The following is a 17532-nucleotide window of genomic DNA, read 5'->3' as shown; positions in this document are numbered from 1 at the left end:
TAAAATGCACCACAGGTATAGAATGTAGATGGATAGTATACTTAATAACGACACAGAGGTAAGCACAGCAGTGGCCTTCCATATCGTACTGCTATATATAGTATACTGGTGGTCACTGTGTCAGCAAACTGCAAAACTAAAATGCACCACAGGTATAGAATGTAGATGGATAGTATACTTAATGACGACACAGAGGTAGGCACAGCAGTGGCCTTCCGTATCGTACTGCTATATATAGTATACTGGTGGTCACTGTGTCAGCAAACTGCAAAACTAAAATGCACCACAGGTATAGAATGTAGATGGATAGTATACTTAATGATGACACAGAGGTAGGCACAGCAGTGGCCTTCCGTATCGTACTGCTATATATAGTATACTGGTGGTCACTGTGTCAGCAAACTGCAAAACTAAAATGCACCACAGGTATAGAATGTAGATGGATAGTATACTTAATGACGACACAGAGGTAGGCACAGCAGTGGCCTTCCATATCGTACTGCTATATATAGTATACTGGTGGTCACTGTGTCAGCAAACTGCAAAACTAAAATGCACCACAGGTATAGAATGTAGATGGATAGTATACATAATGACGACACAGAGGTAGGCACAGCAGTGGCCTTCCGTATCGTACTGCTATATATAGTATACTGGTGGTCACTGTGTCAGCAAACTGCAAAACTAAAATGCACCACAGGTATAGAATGTAGATGGATAGTATACTTAATGACGACACAGAGGTAGGCACAGCAGTGGCCTTCCGTATCGTACTGCTATATATAGTATACTGGTGGTCACTGGTCAGCAAAACTCTGCACTGTTCTCCTCCTATATAATATTAATTATACTGGTGGTCCCCAGTCCCCACAATAAAGCAACACACTGAGCACAGATATGGAGTGTTTTTCAGGCAGACAACGTATACTGGTGGTCACTGTCAGCAAAACTCTGCACTGTACTCCTGCTATATAATACAGCTGCTCCCCAGTCCCCACAATTAAGCAGTGTGAGCACAGATATATTATGCAGCACACTGAGCACAGATATGGAGCGTTTTTTTCAGGCAGAGAACGGATAAAACTGGTGGTCACTGATCAGCAAAACTCTGCACTGTACTCCTCCTATATAATACAGCTGCTCCCCAGCCCTCCCCACAATTAAGCAATAAAGCAATCAAGTTCAACAATAAACGGAGAGGACGCCAGCCACGTCCTCTCCCTATCATCTCCAATGCACGAGTGAAAATGGCGGCGACGCACGGCTGCTTATATAGAATCCGAATCTCGCGAGAATCCGACAGCGGGATGATGACGTTCAGGCGCGCTCGGGTTAGCCGAGCAAGGCGGGAAGGTTCGAACCTGCCTCGGACCCGTGTAAAATGGGTGAAGTTCGGGGGGGTTCGGTTTCCGAGAAACCGAACCCGCTCATCACTAATTATAAGGTATTATCTCTATCCTATCCACATAACAAAATTACCTAGTCACAATGGACCCCGCATGAGCTTCAGCTCAATACATGACCAGGGCCGGTGCAAGGTTTCTTGATACCCTAGGCAAATTTTTTGCCTATCACCCCATCCCGTCAACTGTGTCCTTGCTCCTCTATACCGCCTCCCCCCTCATCACGTTACCTGTATCACAGCTCCTCTGTACTGCTTTGCCCCGTCCCATCACCTGTAACCCAGCTCCTCGGGGCTGCTTCCCCCTGCATCCTGACACCTGTATCCCAGCTCCTCTGTGCCACTACCCCCCATTCCATCACCTGTATCCCAGCTCCTCTGTGCCGCTTCCCTACATCCCGTCACCTGTATCCCAGCTCCTCTGTGCCGCTTCCCCATCCCATCACCTGTATCCCAGCTCCTAAGTGCTGCTTCCCCATCCCGTCACCTGTATCCCAGCTCCTCTGTGCCCCTTCCCCCATCCCATCACCTGTATCCCAGCACCTCGGTGCTGCTTCCCCATCCTGTCACCTGTATCCCAGCTCCTCTGTGCCCCTTCCCCCATCCCTGTCACCTGTATCTCAGCTCCTCTGTGCCCCTTCCCCCATCCCATCACCTGTATCCCAGCTCCTCTGTGCCCCTTTCCCTACATCCCTGTCACCTGTATCCCAGCTCCTCTGTGCCCCTTCCCCACATCCCTTTCACCTGTATCCCAGCTCCTCTGTGCCCCTTCCCCCATCCCATCACCTGTATCCCAGCTCCTCTGTGCCCCTTCCCCACATCCCTGTCACCTGTATCCCAGCTCCTCTGTGCCCCTTCCCCACATCCCTGTCACCTGTATCTCAGCTCCTCTGTGCCCCTTCCTCACATCCCTTTCACCTGTATCCCAGCTCCTCTGTGCCCCTTCCCCCATCCCATCACCTGTATCCCAGCTCCTCTGTGCCCCTTCCCCACATCCCTTTCACCTGTATCCCAGCTCCTCTGTGCCCCTTCCCCACATCCCTGTTACCTGTATCCCAGCTCCTCTGTGCCCCTTCCCCCATCCCATCACCTGTATCCCAGCTCCTCTGTGCCCCTTCCCCACATCCCTGTTACCTGTATCCCAGCTCCTCTGTGCCCCTTCCCCACATCCCTGTTACCTGTATCCCAGCTCCTCTGTGCCCCTTCCCCACATCCCTGTCACCTGTATCTCAGCTTCTCTGTGCCCCTTCCCCACATCCCTGTCACCTGTATCCCAGCTCCTCTGTGCCCCTTCCCCACATCCCGTCACCTGTATCCCAGCTCCTCAGTGCTGCTTCCCCATCCCGTCACCTGTATCCCAGCTCCTCAGTGCTGCTTCCCCATCCCGTCACCTGTATCCCAGCTCCTCAGTGCTGCTTCCCCATCCCATCACCTGTATCCCAGCTTCTCGTGCTGTTTCCCCCATCCCATTACCTATATCCCAGATCCTCAGTGCTGCTTCCCCATCCCGTCACCTGTATCCCAGCTCCTCTGTGCCCCTTCCCTCTTCCCGTCACCTGTAGCCCAGCTCCTCAGTGCTGCTTCCCCATCCCGTCACCTGTATCCCAGCTCCTCTGTGCCCCTTCCCCCATCCCATCACCTGTATCCCAGCTGCTCGGTGCTGCTTCCCCATCCTGTCACCTGTATCCCAGCTCCTCAGTGCTACTTCCCCATCCCGTCACCTGTATCCCAGCTCCTCTGTGCCCCTTCCCTCTTCCCGTCACCTGTATCCCAGCTCCTCAGTGCTGCTTCCCCATCCTGTCACCTGTATCCCAGCTCCTCTGTGCCCCTTCCCCCATCCCATCACCTGTATCCCAGCTCCTCGGTGCTGCTTCCCCATCCTGTCACCTGTATCCCAGCTCCTCAGTGCTGCTTCCCCATCCCGTCACCTGTATCCCAGATCCTCAGTGCTGCTTCCCCATCCCGTCACCTGTATCCCAGCTCCTCTGTGCCCCTTCCCCCATCCCATCACCTGTATCCCAGCTCCTCGGTGCTGCTTCCCCATCCTGTCACCTGTATCCCAGCTCCTCAGTGCTACTTCCCCATCCCGTCACCTGTATCCCAGCTCCTCGGTGCTGCTTCCCCATCCTGTCACCTGTATCCCAGCTCCTCAGTGCTGCTTCCCCATCCCATCACCTGTATCCCAGCTTCTCGTGCTGTTTCCCCCATCCCATTACCTATATCCCAGATCCTCAGTGCTGCTTCCCCATCCCGTCACCTGTATCCCAGCTCCTCTGTGCCCCTTCCCCCATCCCGTCACCTGTATCCCAGCTCCTCTGTGCCCCTTCCCCCATCCCGTCACCTGTATCCCAGCTCCTCAGTGCTGCTTCCCCATCCCATCACCTGTATCCCAGCTCCTCTGTGCCCCTTCCCCACATCCCTGTCACCTGTATCCCAGCTCCTCTGTGCCCCTTCCCCACATCCCGTCACCTGTATCCCAGCTCCTCTGTGCCCCTTCCCCACATCCCTGTCACCTGTATCCCAGCTCCTCTGTGCCCCTTCCCCACATCCCTGTCACCTGTATCCCAGCTCCTCTGTGCCCCTTCCCCCATCCCATCACCTGTATCCCAGCTCCTCTGTGCCCCTTCCCCACATCCCTGTCACTTGTATCCCAGCTTCTCTGTGCCCCTTCCCCACATCCCTTTCACCTGTATCCCAGCTCCTCTGTGCCCCTTCCCCACATCCCTGTTACCTGTATCCCAGCTCCTCTGTGCCCCTTCCCCACATCCCTGTTACCTGTATCCCAGCTCCTCTGTGCCCCTTCCCCACATCCCTGTCACCTGTATCCCAGCTCCTCTGTGCCCCTTCCCCACATCCCTGTCACCTGTATCCCAGCTTCTCTGTGCCCCTTCCCCACATCCCTGTCACCTGTATCCCAGCTCCTCTGTGCCCCTTCCCCCATCCCGTCACCTGTATCCCAGATCCTCAGTGCTGCTTCCCCATCCCGTCACCTGTATCCCAGCTCCTGAGTGCTGCTTCCCCATCCCATTACCTATATCCCAGATCCTCAGTGCTGCTTCCCCATCCCGTCACCTATATCCCAGATCCTCAGTGCTGCTTCCCCATCCCATCACCTGTATCCCAGCTTCTCGTGCTGTTTCACCCATCCCATTACCTATATCCCAGATCCTCAGTGCTGCTTCCCCATCCCGTCACCTGTATCCCAGCTCCTCTGTGCCCCTTCCCGTCACCTGTATCCCAGCTCCTCAGTGCTGCTTCCCCATCCCGTCACCTGTATCCCAGCTCCACTGTGCCCCTTCCCCCATCCCGTCACCTGTATCCCAGCTCCTCAGTGCTGCTTCCCCATCCCGTCACCTGTATCCCAGCTCCTCTGTGCCCCTTCCCCCATCCCATCACCTGTATCCCAGCTCCTCGGTGCTGCTTCCCCATCCTGTCACCTGTATCCCAGCTCCTCAGTGCTGCTTCCCCATCCCGTCACCTGTATCCCAGCTCCTCGGTGCTGCTTCCCCATCCTGTCACCTGTATCCCAGCTCCTCAGTGCTGCTTCCCCATCCCATCACCTGTATCCCAGCTTCTCGTGCTGTTTCCCCCACCCCATTACCTATATCCCAGATCCTCAGTGCTGCTTCCCCATCCCGTCACCTGTATCCCAGCTCCTCTGTGCCCCTTCCCCCATCCCGTCACCTGTATCCCAGCTCCTCTGTGCCCCTTCCCCCATCCCGTCACCTGTATCCCAGCTCCTCAGTGCTGCTTCCCCATCCCATCACCTGTATCCCAGCTCCTCTGTGCCCCTTCCCCACATCCCTGTCACCTGTATCCCAGCTCCTCTGTGCCCCTTCCCCACATCCCGTCACCTGTATCCCAGCTCCTCTGTGCCCCTTCCCCACATCCCTGTCACCTGTATCCCAGCTCCTCTGTGCCCCTTCCCCACATCCCTGTCACCTGTATCCCAGCTCCTCTGTGCCCCTTCCCCCATCCCATCACCTGTATCCCAGCTCCTCTGTGCCCCTTCCCCACATCCCTGTCACTTGTATCCCAGCTTCTCTGTGCCCCTTCCCCACATCCCTTTCACCTGTATCCCAGCTCCTCTGTGCCCCTTCCCCACATCCCTGTTACCTGTATCCCAGCTCCTCTGTGCCCCTTCCCCACATCCCTGTTACCTGTATCCCAGCTCCTCTGTGCCCCTTCCCCACATCCCTGTCACCTGTATCCCAGCTCCTCTGTGCCCCTTCCCCACATCCCTGTCACCTGTATCCCAGCTTCTCTGTGCCCCTTCCCCACATCCCTGTCACCTGTATCCCAGCTCCTCTGTGCCCCTTCCCCCATCCCGTCACCTGTATCCCAGATCCTCAGTGCTGCTTCCCCATCCCGTCACCTGTATCCCAGCTCCTGAGTGCTGCTTCCCCATCCCATTACCTATATCCCAGATCCTCAGTGCTGCTTCCCCATCCCGTCACCTATATCCCAGATCCTCAGTGCTGCTTCCCCATCCCATCACCTGTATCCCAGCTTCTCGTGCTGTTTCCCCATCCCATTACCTATATCCCAGATCCTCAGTGCTGCTTCCCCATCCCGTCACCTGTATCCCAGCTCCTCTGTGCCCCTTCCCCCATCCCATCACCTGTATCCCAGCTCCTCGGTGCTGCTTCCCCATCCTGTCACCTGTATCCCAGCTCCTCAGTGCTGCTTCCCCATCCCGTCACCTGTATCCCAGCTCCTCGGTGCTGCTTCCCCATCCTGTCACCTGTATCCCAGCTCCTCAGTGCTGCTTCCCCATCCCATCACCTGTATCCCAGCTTCTCGTGCTGTTTCCCCCATCCCATTACCTATATCCCAGATCCTCAGTGCTGCTTCCCCATCCCGTCACCTGTAGCGCAGATCATCAGTGCTATTTTCCCCCATCCCATCACCTGTATTCCAGTTCCTCTGTGCTGATTCCCCCAGCCCTGTCATTTGTATCCCAGTACCTCTGTGCAGCTTCCCCCTGCTTCCCAGCACCTGTATCTCACCTCCTCTGTGCTGCTTCCCCCTGCATCCTGACACCTGTATCCCGGCTCCTCTGTGCTGCTTCCCCCATCCTCTCACCTGTATCCTGTCTCAGTGCCACTTCCCCCATCCCATCCCCGGTATCCAAGGTCCTCTATGCTGATTCCCCCCCCATCCCATTACCTGTATCCTCTGTGCAGCTTCCCCCTGCATCCTGACACCTGTATCCCAGCTCCTCTGTGTCTCTTTGCTTCCACTCGCATCCCAACACCTGTATCCCAGCACCTCTGTGTCTCTGCTTCCCCATGCATCCTGACACCTGTATCCCAGCTCCTCTGTGCTGCTTCACCCCGCATCCTGACACCTGTAACCCAGCTCCTCTGTGCTGCTTTCCCCTGCATCCTGACACTTGTATCCCAGCTCCTCTGTGCTGCTTCCCCCTGCATCCTGACACCTGTATCCCAGCTCCTCTGTACTGCTTTGGTCCATCCCGTCACCTGTATCACAGCTCCTCAGTGCTACTTCCCCTCATCCCGTCACCTGTATTCCAGTTCCTCTGTGCTACTTCCCCCCGGGATCCGGATTGAAAGTCGACAGTAACTAGGTCGACAATGTCTAGGTCGACCACTATTGGTCGACAGTAACTAGGTCGACAGGGTGTCTAGGTCGACAGGGTCTTTGGGTCGACATGTTCTAGGTCGACAGGTCAAAAGGTCAACATGAGTTTTTCACATTTTTTTTCTTTTTTTGAACCTTTTCATACTTAACGATCCATGTGGACTACGATTGGAACGGTAATCTGTGCCGAGCGAAGCGGTAGCGGAGCGAAGGCACCATGCCTGAAGCATGGCGAGCGAAGCGAGCCATGCGAGGGGACGCGGTGCACTAATTGGGGTTCCCGGTCACTCTATGAAGAAAACGACACCAAAATAACATTAAAAACTCATGTCGACCTTTTGACCTGTTGACCTAGAACATGTCGACCTAAAGACCCTGTCGACATAGACACCCTGTCGACCTAGTTACTGTCGACCAATAGTGGTCGACCTAGACATTGTCGACCGAGTTACTGTCGACTTTCAATACCACACCCCTTCCCCCCATCCCATCACCTGTATTCCAGTTCCTCTGTGCCGATTCCCCCCATCCCTGTCACCTAGTCTCAGGTGAAGTCCTGATGGACTTCACCCGTAGGGTTCTTATGGCGCTTAGGTCACAAATAGCAAGTCCCCTATACTTGATTTTCAATAGTTCACTGGTCACTGCTGCTGGCTGCACCAGACATGTCAGACTGTGACATGTCTGCAGTCTCAGCCAGTAAACTTGTGCAAACCGTGGCAGCAGCAGGAATTCAGTAAAATATGGATTTTTTTTTCAGAGACATCCTTATTACTGTGCTGGGAGACTCGGTGCTGCCCCCTCAGATGCGGGCGCCCATAGACAGCTGCCTAGAGCTGCCTAATAGTAGTGCCGGCCCTGTACATGACAATGGCTCTAGTAAAAGCTATTCAAATTCTCCAAGGGCAATTGGCAGTTATGCAAACAAACATAGGTCCTAATTCAGACCTGAACGCAGCAGCAAAATTGTTATCAAATGGGCAAAACCATGTGCACTCCAGGTGGGGCAGATGTAACACGTACAGAGAGAGTTAGATTTGGGTGGGGTGTGTTTAAACTGAAATCTAAATTGCAGTGTAAAAATAAAGCAGCCAGTGTTCACCCTGCACAGAAACAAAATAACCCACCCAAATCCAAATTTGTCTGCACATGTTATATCTGCCACACCTGCACTGCACATGGCTTTGCGCATTAGAGAACAATTTTGAATTTTGCTGCTACGATCATGTCTGAATTAGGCCCATAGATGAGTTCCAAGCAGTGCATGTGATATAGGCTGCTGATGTTGTAGCAGCACCAATGGGTGCTGCCATGCTTGTTACAAATCAAGATCCTGTACCCCTTGATGAAGAACACTGAGATATGATGGAGGCAGAGCATAATTCAGTTCACAGTGTTGGAAAGTGTATTTTAATGCATCTCAAGATCAATGCTACTGACTCTGAGGGGGGGGGGGGCTTATTCTCACATTGCTAAAGGGGAACGTCCTAGACTGGGCAACACCAAGCCTGGAAAGACTCCTGTCCATGGTCTGTCTTTTCTGATGCTTATGCTTTTCATGTGTTATATCCTTTCCATTAATATTAGTTCCTGCCCTGGGATTTAATTGTTCAGTTACTAATCAGTGAAACCCTGCTGAATATTGCAGTCATGCCTCCAGTGTAATGAATTATGCTACATATCTGTATTTGTTTTAATAGATACAGGCACTTTATATTTGAAGCTTACCCAGAATTAGTTTAAAAGGATATTTACATTACCTCAAAAATGTTGGTGATTGGGGTTTGGCCATGATTTTCACCAGAATACCTTCTGCCCCATCTAGGCTCATTTCATACTATTAGGCACACATGAGACATTATGAGATATAGTAGAAAAAGACAATATTCAAATATATAAAAAGGTTGGTCGATATATGATACTGGGTATCATTCAGAGCCACACAAAATGCCAAATGTTCATAGAATTGAAAGATGTTTTGCTATTGCACATACACAAAATCCCTAAATACTTGTACAGCGCATGTATTACAGAGTATATGCACAAAGGCACTGTTGCAGTCGAGAAACATGGTACAAACATGTCTTGGAAAAATGATGGATAGTGACTGGGAGGTGGCTTATCATACACACAGAAATTATCCATCTTATGTGTGTTTTGGAGATGTCACTGGTATGTCGGTGAAAATTGTTGCGTACACAGACACTCCACACCACACACTGCATATGGCTGGTGCAGGTTTTGATGGTGCGACCGATGGTCCATCTAGAGATGCACCAATAACTATTTCAGCGCCTGTGTATGCTGACAGTGGATGTCTCAGCTCTTGTACATTCAGATGCATGGGTATACACCATGTAAATGCTCTGCATAAAGTCACAGGCAGGCACTTGCCAACAGATTCAGCCAAGGCCACCACTGAATAAGCCCCATTATGTTGTTCTCTGGTGATTTTTTTTTCTGGAATGCACATTTCTGGCTGGGCCACAAGACTACAATATTGCCGAAAGTGTTTGTGCTGATGAACATTGAAATCAGCATTGGGGTATTATCCAATACATGGTCTATGTATTGTTCCTTTTGCACATACTTCATGTACTCTGACTTTTCTGACATTTCTACAAATTATAGGTGACTTTTTTTTGACAATAAACCTATAAAGTTACATTGTGCTTTTATCTTTTGAATTGTTAACAGGTAACTTAATGGAAAGAGTCTAGTTCCCAATTAACATCTCTTTCATTGTCAGTGCATGTTATGGAGGGAACGCAAGCTTAAACCGAAATCTTACATATGACCTAGTCGATAAAAGAACTACGAAGAACTATGTAAGTTTTGAGAACTCATCTCTTTGGCTGCTTACTGCTGTGCACCTGGTGATCTTGGCCTTCATCTTCTCCAAGGGAAAACCATTCCGTAAACCCTTGTATACAAACTGTGAGTTACATCATGATTTTCATATACATGTACTATGTTTATAAATGGTTATTTATGATGAATACACAAATATAGAAAACCAATCAAATATAGCCAAGCGCTCGATACACACCAATCTAAATGCAGCCAACAAAAATAAGGCTACTCAACCTTATCAGAAGAAAAATCATAGAACAAAGATATTGTAGCGCATATAGATTGGGCAAAAATTTATTGCTTAATTTCAAAAGATAACAAATACAATTTAATAAAACCAACAAACATAACCACTGGCCGGTAATTGAAACACATCAATATATTATTTTAAAAAACATGAAATATGCTCTTTTCTGTCTGAACACTATTGATAAAATAGACAAAAGCTCATTCAGCAATATCCTCTATAGTGTATGTTTTGACTGCTATATTAAATCAGTCCACTTTGACAATGTAGCAGTCCATTCAGATATTTAAAAACACTGTATCACTGTAGAAATAATGTAGCAGCGTGACACACTGCACGCTGATAAATCCAGCCAGCAATAATCACTGGTAGCTGCAATAATGGGTTTCAATGACAACAACGTGACAGGAAGTCCATTCAGAAATTGGGATCCGTTGAAGCTAAAAGGATTAATTCTTAAAAGTGTCCGGGTTCAGCGGCTTCATCAGAATGACGAAGCCGCTGAACCCGGAGGGAGGCGGGGAAACGCGTTAAGGACTCATATATCTCCGCTCCATACCACTGCCAACTGTACTGCTCACCGCCAGTAATATCTTCAGATCTACACGGATGATTCCCTCCAGAGATGACTGCCCTTAAAGGTTAAAAGCACCAGCAGCCGGGAGGAGTTCACTGTGATCTTAATGCTGGAAGAGAGCGATGAGCATACATATTCTGTCTGGCCAGACACTTTTAAGAATTAATCCTTTTAGCTTCAACGGATCCCAATTTCTGAATGGACTTCCTGTCACGTTGTTGTCATTGAAACCCATTATTGCAGCTACCAGTGATTATTGCTGGTTGGATTTATCAGCGTGCAGTGTGTCACGCTGCTACATTATTTCTACAGTGATACAGTGTTTTTAAATATCTGAATGGACTGCTACATTGTCAAAGTGGACTGATTTAATATAGCAGTCAAAACATACACTATAGAGGATATTGCTGAATGAGCTTTTGTCTATTTTATCAATAGTGTTCAGACAGAAAAGAGCATATTTCATGTTTTTTAAAATAATATATTGATGTGTTTCAATTACCGGCCGGTGGTTATGTTTGTTGGTTTTATTAAATTGTATTTGTTATCTTTTGAAATGAAGCAATACATTTTTGCCCAATCTATATGCGCTACAATATCTTTGTTCTACAAATATAGAAAGCTCCAAGCACATTATATAAATATATCACACTATATCACAGGATTTTAAGAGTTCATTACCAGGTTACTTACTTACCATGGCTAATTGGTTCGCCAGGGGCTATCCAATTAGCCCCGATGCGGTGCGCTCCTCCCCCGATGTGGCACGTATCATAGATTATGCTTCACAAGCCTGAGGCACGCAAAGCATAAGCCACGATAAGTGCCCCCTAGATCTGCGATAAGTGCTGTGATAATACATAGGTCTGCAGCATTTTTTCTTATCCCCCATACAATTAGGTCCCACAAAAAAAAAAAAACATTTTTCATGGAACCTAATTGGTTAAGGGGTATAAAAAAATTGAAAAACACCCATTTAAATTATGCTGTAGGTGGGTTAAAAAAAATACAGTGGCCACAGGGTAGGAAGGAGGGGGGTACAAAAAAGGAGTTTTTAGCAGGGGGGGTTGGCTTATAAAACATGGCTTTTTTACTACAAAGGTAGAGTGGGGATGCTACTATTAAGATTTAATACCACTGGCCTATGGCCTGGGGGTGGGGGGGAGGGTGCAAAACACTTACTAGATAAATCTCTTTTTTAATAAAATATTTTAATATATTATTAAAAATACTTTTTAAACTTTACTAAGTGATAAAAAAACACTACAATTTCTGAGCGGTTTTGTGGGGAAAAAATTGTCAATTAAGTGGTTAATATGGCGGTGCGATGTAAATAAGTTGTAATAAATAACAACTTTTGACATTCAGAAAAATATTTGGACATATTCCCATGTGACTGAATAGGACACATTCTTAATGCCAGCTATGGTCCTCTGTTTTAAGTTGCTGTAAGCTATGATTGATTGCAAAGTCCTATTATACCCCTTTCACACCAGCACCTCTGAACACGGGTATTTGGCACATGAACGCATATAACCCATGTTCAGGTGCGGTCTGAAATTTGCCAGGGTTGAAATAATGGATCGAGTGACCCGGTATTTCAACCCGGCTCACTGTGCGGTGTGAAAGGGAGCCGGGTTGATGCAACCCATTTCCCATTCACTCTCTATGTACGGACGGTGCTTGGTGATCTCTAAGCGCCACCCCTGCCGCATTACCACTGACATCAGCCAGCCGGCAATATGCTGGGCTGCTGACTGCGGTGTGAAAGGCACCTGAGGTGGGTCGCATCCTATGAGCTTCCGAGTTAGGCTCCCGGGTGCGACCCGCCTCAGATGGTGTGAAAGGGGTATTAATGATACGCATTGTTTAATTAATCAACCCCTTGCCTTTTTTTAGCAGCTGAGCATGCCAAATTATGTAATGTTTTGTTGACCCTAGTAAATTTGACCTAAAGGTACTTTATTGAGTTTCTATAAGAAGCAAGTATTTTTTTTATTATTTACAATTCTTTTTGAGTATTTCTTAATGTTCTTTTGTTTATTACCCTTTATGGGACTAGGAATATTACTCCCTGCTGCTACTGTACACTATTTTTGTGTTTTACAAGTCAGCTTTGTTACAGAATGAACTACCCATTTTTTGTCTTTTTGTAGACATATTTGTGGCTACGCTAATAGTAGAATTCACCCTTACCTTGTTCTTCATATTTGGAAATTTCAAGAACATGTATGTTGTTTTACAGGTAAGCATATTTAAGACAAAATAATTGCTTATTGTTGAATTGCTGTGTTAGCGCGTGTGTGTGTGCGTGCGTGTGTGCGTGTGTGCGTGTGTGCGCATGTGTGTGTAAAAACCTATTTACATCACATTACTAATATGTTTTTCCTTCATAGCTTGCCTGCACACCAACCAGCTGGAGGATCCACATGTTAGTGATGTTGGTTATATGTCTTGTTGTGTCATTCGTGGTGGAGGTCAGTATCATTGTTATCTAATTGCAGTAGCTGTTTAAAAGAGTATAAGAAGGGTGAGGAGGATGTGACATTTCTACACAATTATGATCGCAAGGTGCTCTACCCACATTCATTCTTGTGGCATTCATGTGTGCAACACAAACAATAGAAAACAATGAAACCTAATACAAAACAAATATTCACAAAATTGTATTATTCAAGATTGATGGCTTTGATTGCAAATTCCAGGAAAGCAATTGTATTGCTGTTTGTCTGGGTAGGTTAAACAATTATAATACAACAATTTGTGATCATGCTCAAAATTTTAAGTATATATTTTAGAATATTTGTGAATTAGATGATAAAACAATATTGTTTATTAATGACATTGGCCCTCATTCCGAGTTGATCGCTCGCAAGGCGATTTTAGCAGAGTTACACACGCTAAGCCGCCGCCTACTGGGAGTGAATCTTAGCTTCTTAAAATTGCGACCGATGTATTCGCAATATTGCGATTACAAACTACTTAGCAGTTTCAGAGTAGCTTCAGACTTACTCGGCATCTGCGATCAGTTCAGTGCTTGTCGTTCCTGGTTTGACGTCACAAACACTCAGACACTCCCCCGTTTCTCCGGCCACTCCTGCGTTTTTTCCGGAAACGGTAGCGTTTTTATCCACACGCCCATAAAACGCCGTGTTTCCGCCCAGTAACACCCATTTCCTGTCAATCACACTACGATCGCCGGAGCGAAGAAAAAGCCGTGAGTAAAAATACTATCTTCATTGTTAAATTACTTGGCGCAGTCGCAGTGCGAATATTGCGCATGCGTACTAAGCGGAATTTCACTGCGATGCGATGAAAATTACCGAGCGAACGACTCGGAATGAGGGCCATTGTTCATTTCAAATTCAGAAAATCATATTTTGAACATTCTATTGGATAATTTTTTTGATTTGCGTGTCACTTGTTATATATAATTATATGATTTTAATCAATATAATTGGCTTTTATGTAAGAAGGAAAGGCATTTAAAGCTGTGTAGAACTTTAGTCCATTTTGCCTTGAATGTGGCTGGTCTCTGTCTTCTCTTAACTAATGAAGCTATTTGAGCCATGGTACAGGGGCACCTACTGGCTATATGCCTGCACTGATTGCTGAAGAGTGTGCCTGGGGTTAACTAGCAACGATTTCCGCAATAAGTTATCATTTATCTGTCTAGCACCTGGCCTTAAAATGCCCCAATTCTGTGAATATGTGTAGTGTTTTCCCATCCATAAAAATATCTACTGAAAGTATAAAGAGTTTGTAAAGCCCGAACTCAATTATAGTTAACACTCATACAACAATCAGGCAATAATAGCAATACAGGGAAGCAGAACCAGATTGATGCATACACAAGACAGTACCATACCACTTATCTTTGTTCTTCAAAGGATCTTATCTAGTGATGGCCTGCTTTCAGTGGGCACAACTGAACCGACCCAAAATGTTCAACAGCATTTAAAAATGGCATGTCCCGACTTCTGATCCATAATAATGTGTCTGGGATTCTAGTGCCCAACAGTCCAGTCCAGCACGAACAGTAATCTTTTAGTTAGTCCTGTCATTCAAGGCTCTCTTAGGTCTCCTGTCCTCACTCCGCTGCATCTAACTTTAGCTTCCTGTAAAATCCATTTTACACTCTTAATCCTGGTACTTAGCATCCGATTAGAACAGAGTGATCTCAGATCACTTTTGGCTAAAATGGGCAACCCCCCAGAGAAGGAGCATATTAAGAGAGGAGGGGACCTGTGTACAGTTTGGATCTGGGACCCCTCCTTTCTAGTCAGCAACATAGAGACTCTGGGCACTAGGGTCGCTAGTAGACCCTAGTGCTGTCCCAGTGTCTAGTGTGCTTGTGGTGGCCATTTTCTGGGTGATTTTCTTACTGCGCATGTGCAAAAGCTTGGGAAAATGTGCACCGTACCAGTTTCCTGGTGATTTTGGCAGCACTGCTGCCACCATCAGGGGACTCCAGAGAGGTAAGTACTGAAAACAATGCGTGCAGGGTGTGCGTTATGGGCCATACCTAGACCAAGGGGACCATGTGCACCATGCACACTGCACCCATTATAGATAAGCCACTACCCCAGAGATTAAAAGCTCCAATAGATGAAATAATACGTGAAACAATACATAAAATAGATGACAATATTGAAGAACAATGGGGAAGTGTTACTGGCCTTCTTTGTTCTTGGTTTAATATTAGAGGTTGAGTATCCCAAATCCAAATATTCCGAAATACGGAATATTCCGAAATACAGACTTTTTTGAGTGAGAGTGAGATAGTAAAACCTTTGTTTTTTGATGACTCAATGTACACAAACTTATTTTAAAACACAAGTTATTAAAAATATTGTATTAAATGACCTTCAGGCTCTGTGTATAAGGTGTATATGAAACATAAATTAATTGTGTGAATATAGACACTTTGTTTAATGCACAAAGTAATAAAAAATATTGGCTAAAATGACCTTCAGGCTGTGTGTATAAGGTGTATATGAAACATAAATGCCTTCTGTGCATAGACTTAGGTCCCATCACCATGATATCTCATTATGGTATGCAATTATTCCAAAATACGGAAAAATACGATATCCAAAATACCTATGGTCCCAAGCATTTTGGATAAGGGATACTCAACCTGTATTTGCTTAAACAGTGGTTCCTTAACCTCAATAACTAATAGTAGACCAAACACAGTTAAACATAACATATACAGCCCAAATGACTATTCAATACTATTACTGTATGCACAATTTAAAAGTTACTCTTTCATAAATGATAACCTATAGTGTACTTACAGAACAAACTTAAATTACATAATAAGAATAAATGTTACCATCCAATTTGTCAAGATTCGAATTATAGGAACAAAAACAAGAAGTTACAACCTTACAAATCTAGAAAATTCCCCTGTACATTATGCAACTATCTCATCAATGGTCTTATGTCTCATATCACATTTTTCTTTTTTTTAGGAATTTATCCTGGATAACAGAGCTCTATGGCTGGCTTTAAAAAGATGTCTAAAGTTAAAACCCGGAAGTAATTACAAAAAATTAAGGGCAATTTTGGAAGAGGACACCCAGTGGCCGCCCATTGGAACTACAGTCTATGGTGAAAGCAAGGTGGCCAATGGTGACTCTAAAGTTTACACTAATCCTGCGTTTGAACATGAAGATGTTGTACCAAATGGAAAAAATTTAACCTATGTGCTTCATGGGGCCTAGACACAGAAAAGAAGGACTTCTACCACTACAGTTCACAAGCTAATGAACATTTTGCGTAATGCACATGTGCTTTACCATAGCATGTGTAACCAACACCATACGCATAAGGGAAAAGCTAAATGTTATCAATCACACTCTACCTGTATGACTTTGTGATTATTGTCCCTGCTTTATTCATATCTTCATTTTATATATTTATTCACATTTGTTTTTATTTAGTTATTCAAACATTTATGGTCTGCTTTTCTAATCCTACTCTCTGTGCTAAAGGAGGGAGATATATATCAGTCCTGTCAATAGACATGTGTGGACCTTAATACAGAAGTAAAACTAAAAGCTAGTCATACTTGAAGATGGTAGGTTCCCATTAATTTGCATATTATTTATTGTACATACATTTTATACAATTTGTGCATTCACAAGTAAATACAATTATCAATTGTTCACAGTGAGATTGGTTTCTTAACTTGAACTTCTGCGTTAAACAATTATTTTTTCCGAAATAACAAAATAAAATACTGTATTTTGTTTGAGCAAAAATGCTAAAGTAGCATTCTCCAGTATATCATACACTAATGCAAAGTACCCAACAGCAACCCAATCTGCAAACACAGTATAAGACCTTTGTAAAGTTAATTGCTTCATTAGCCATTTACAATGGCTCCTTGTTAGAATTGCCTGACAGGATAAAATATGTTTGACACATCTACTAAAATGCATGTTGCCAAATAAACATGTGATACCATGGAACCCAATAGCAGAACCACAGCAGGTGCATCTGTTCCAGGGCCAGATGTGAGAGGGGCACAGCAATGACAAGTTGCTCTCCCTCCAAGGTCACCACTCTTGAGAAGAACTCCTCTCTACTGTCAATGGTTAGAAACCTTCCGAGCATGCACTGAATCCCACATACTCAGAATATTCTGTGGCTAGAACAGCATCACCTGAACCCTACCCAAATGTTGCTACTCCCCCTGTTTTATTTCTATATGTAAAATTCCAGTTTGTTTTCCAAAACTTAAATACCTCTGTCATGTAAAATATGTTGGATTGTGTTGTAAATAAATGCTTCTGATATGGAAACATATTGCTATCCAATAATAAATGCCCACCCAAATAT

The 17532-nt window shown here is 46.1% G+C and overlaps 1 protein-coding gene across 1 annotated transcript in view; it reads left to right on the top strand.

The window, feature by feature from the left end:
* Positions 1–16776, top strand: part of LOC134910902 (probable cation-transporting ATPase 13A4) — a 104434-nt gene extending 87658 nt beyond the window's left edge. Inside the window, exons 27-30 of the mRNA XM_063919290.1 lie at positions 9756–9943; positions 12840–12928; positions 13080–13160; positions 16161–16776. Coding sequence (XP_063775360.1) covers positions 9756–9943; positions 12840–12928; positions 13080–13160; positions 16161–16412 — 610 coding nt within the window. The 3' untranslated portion in view covers positions 16413–16776. The remainder of the gene's footprint in view (positions 1–9755; positions 9944–12839; positions 12929–13079; positions 13161–16160) is intronic.
* Positions 16777–17532: the final 756 nt, after the last annotated feature.

This window comes from Pseudophryne corroboree, chromosome 4 (genome assembly GCF_028390025.1).
Source record: "Pseudophryne corroboree isolate aPseCor3 chromosome 4, aPseCor3.hap2, whole genome shotgun sequence".
Classification (NCBI taxonomy): domain Eukaryota; kingdom Metazoa; phylum Chordata; class Amphibia; order Anura; family Myobatrachidae; genus Pseudophryne; species Pseudophryne corroboree.
This window is presented reverse-complemented; position numbering and strand designations above follow the sequence as displayed.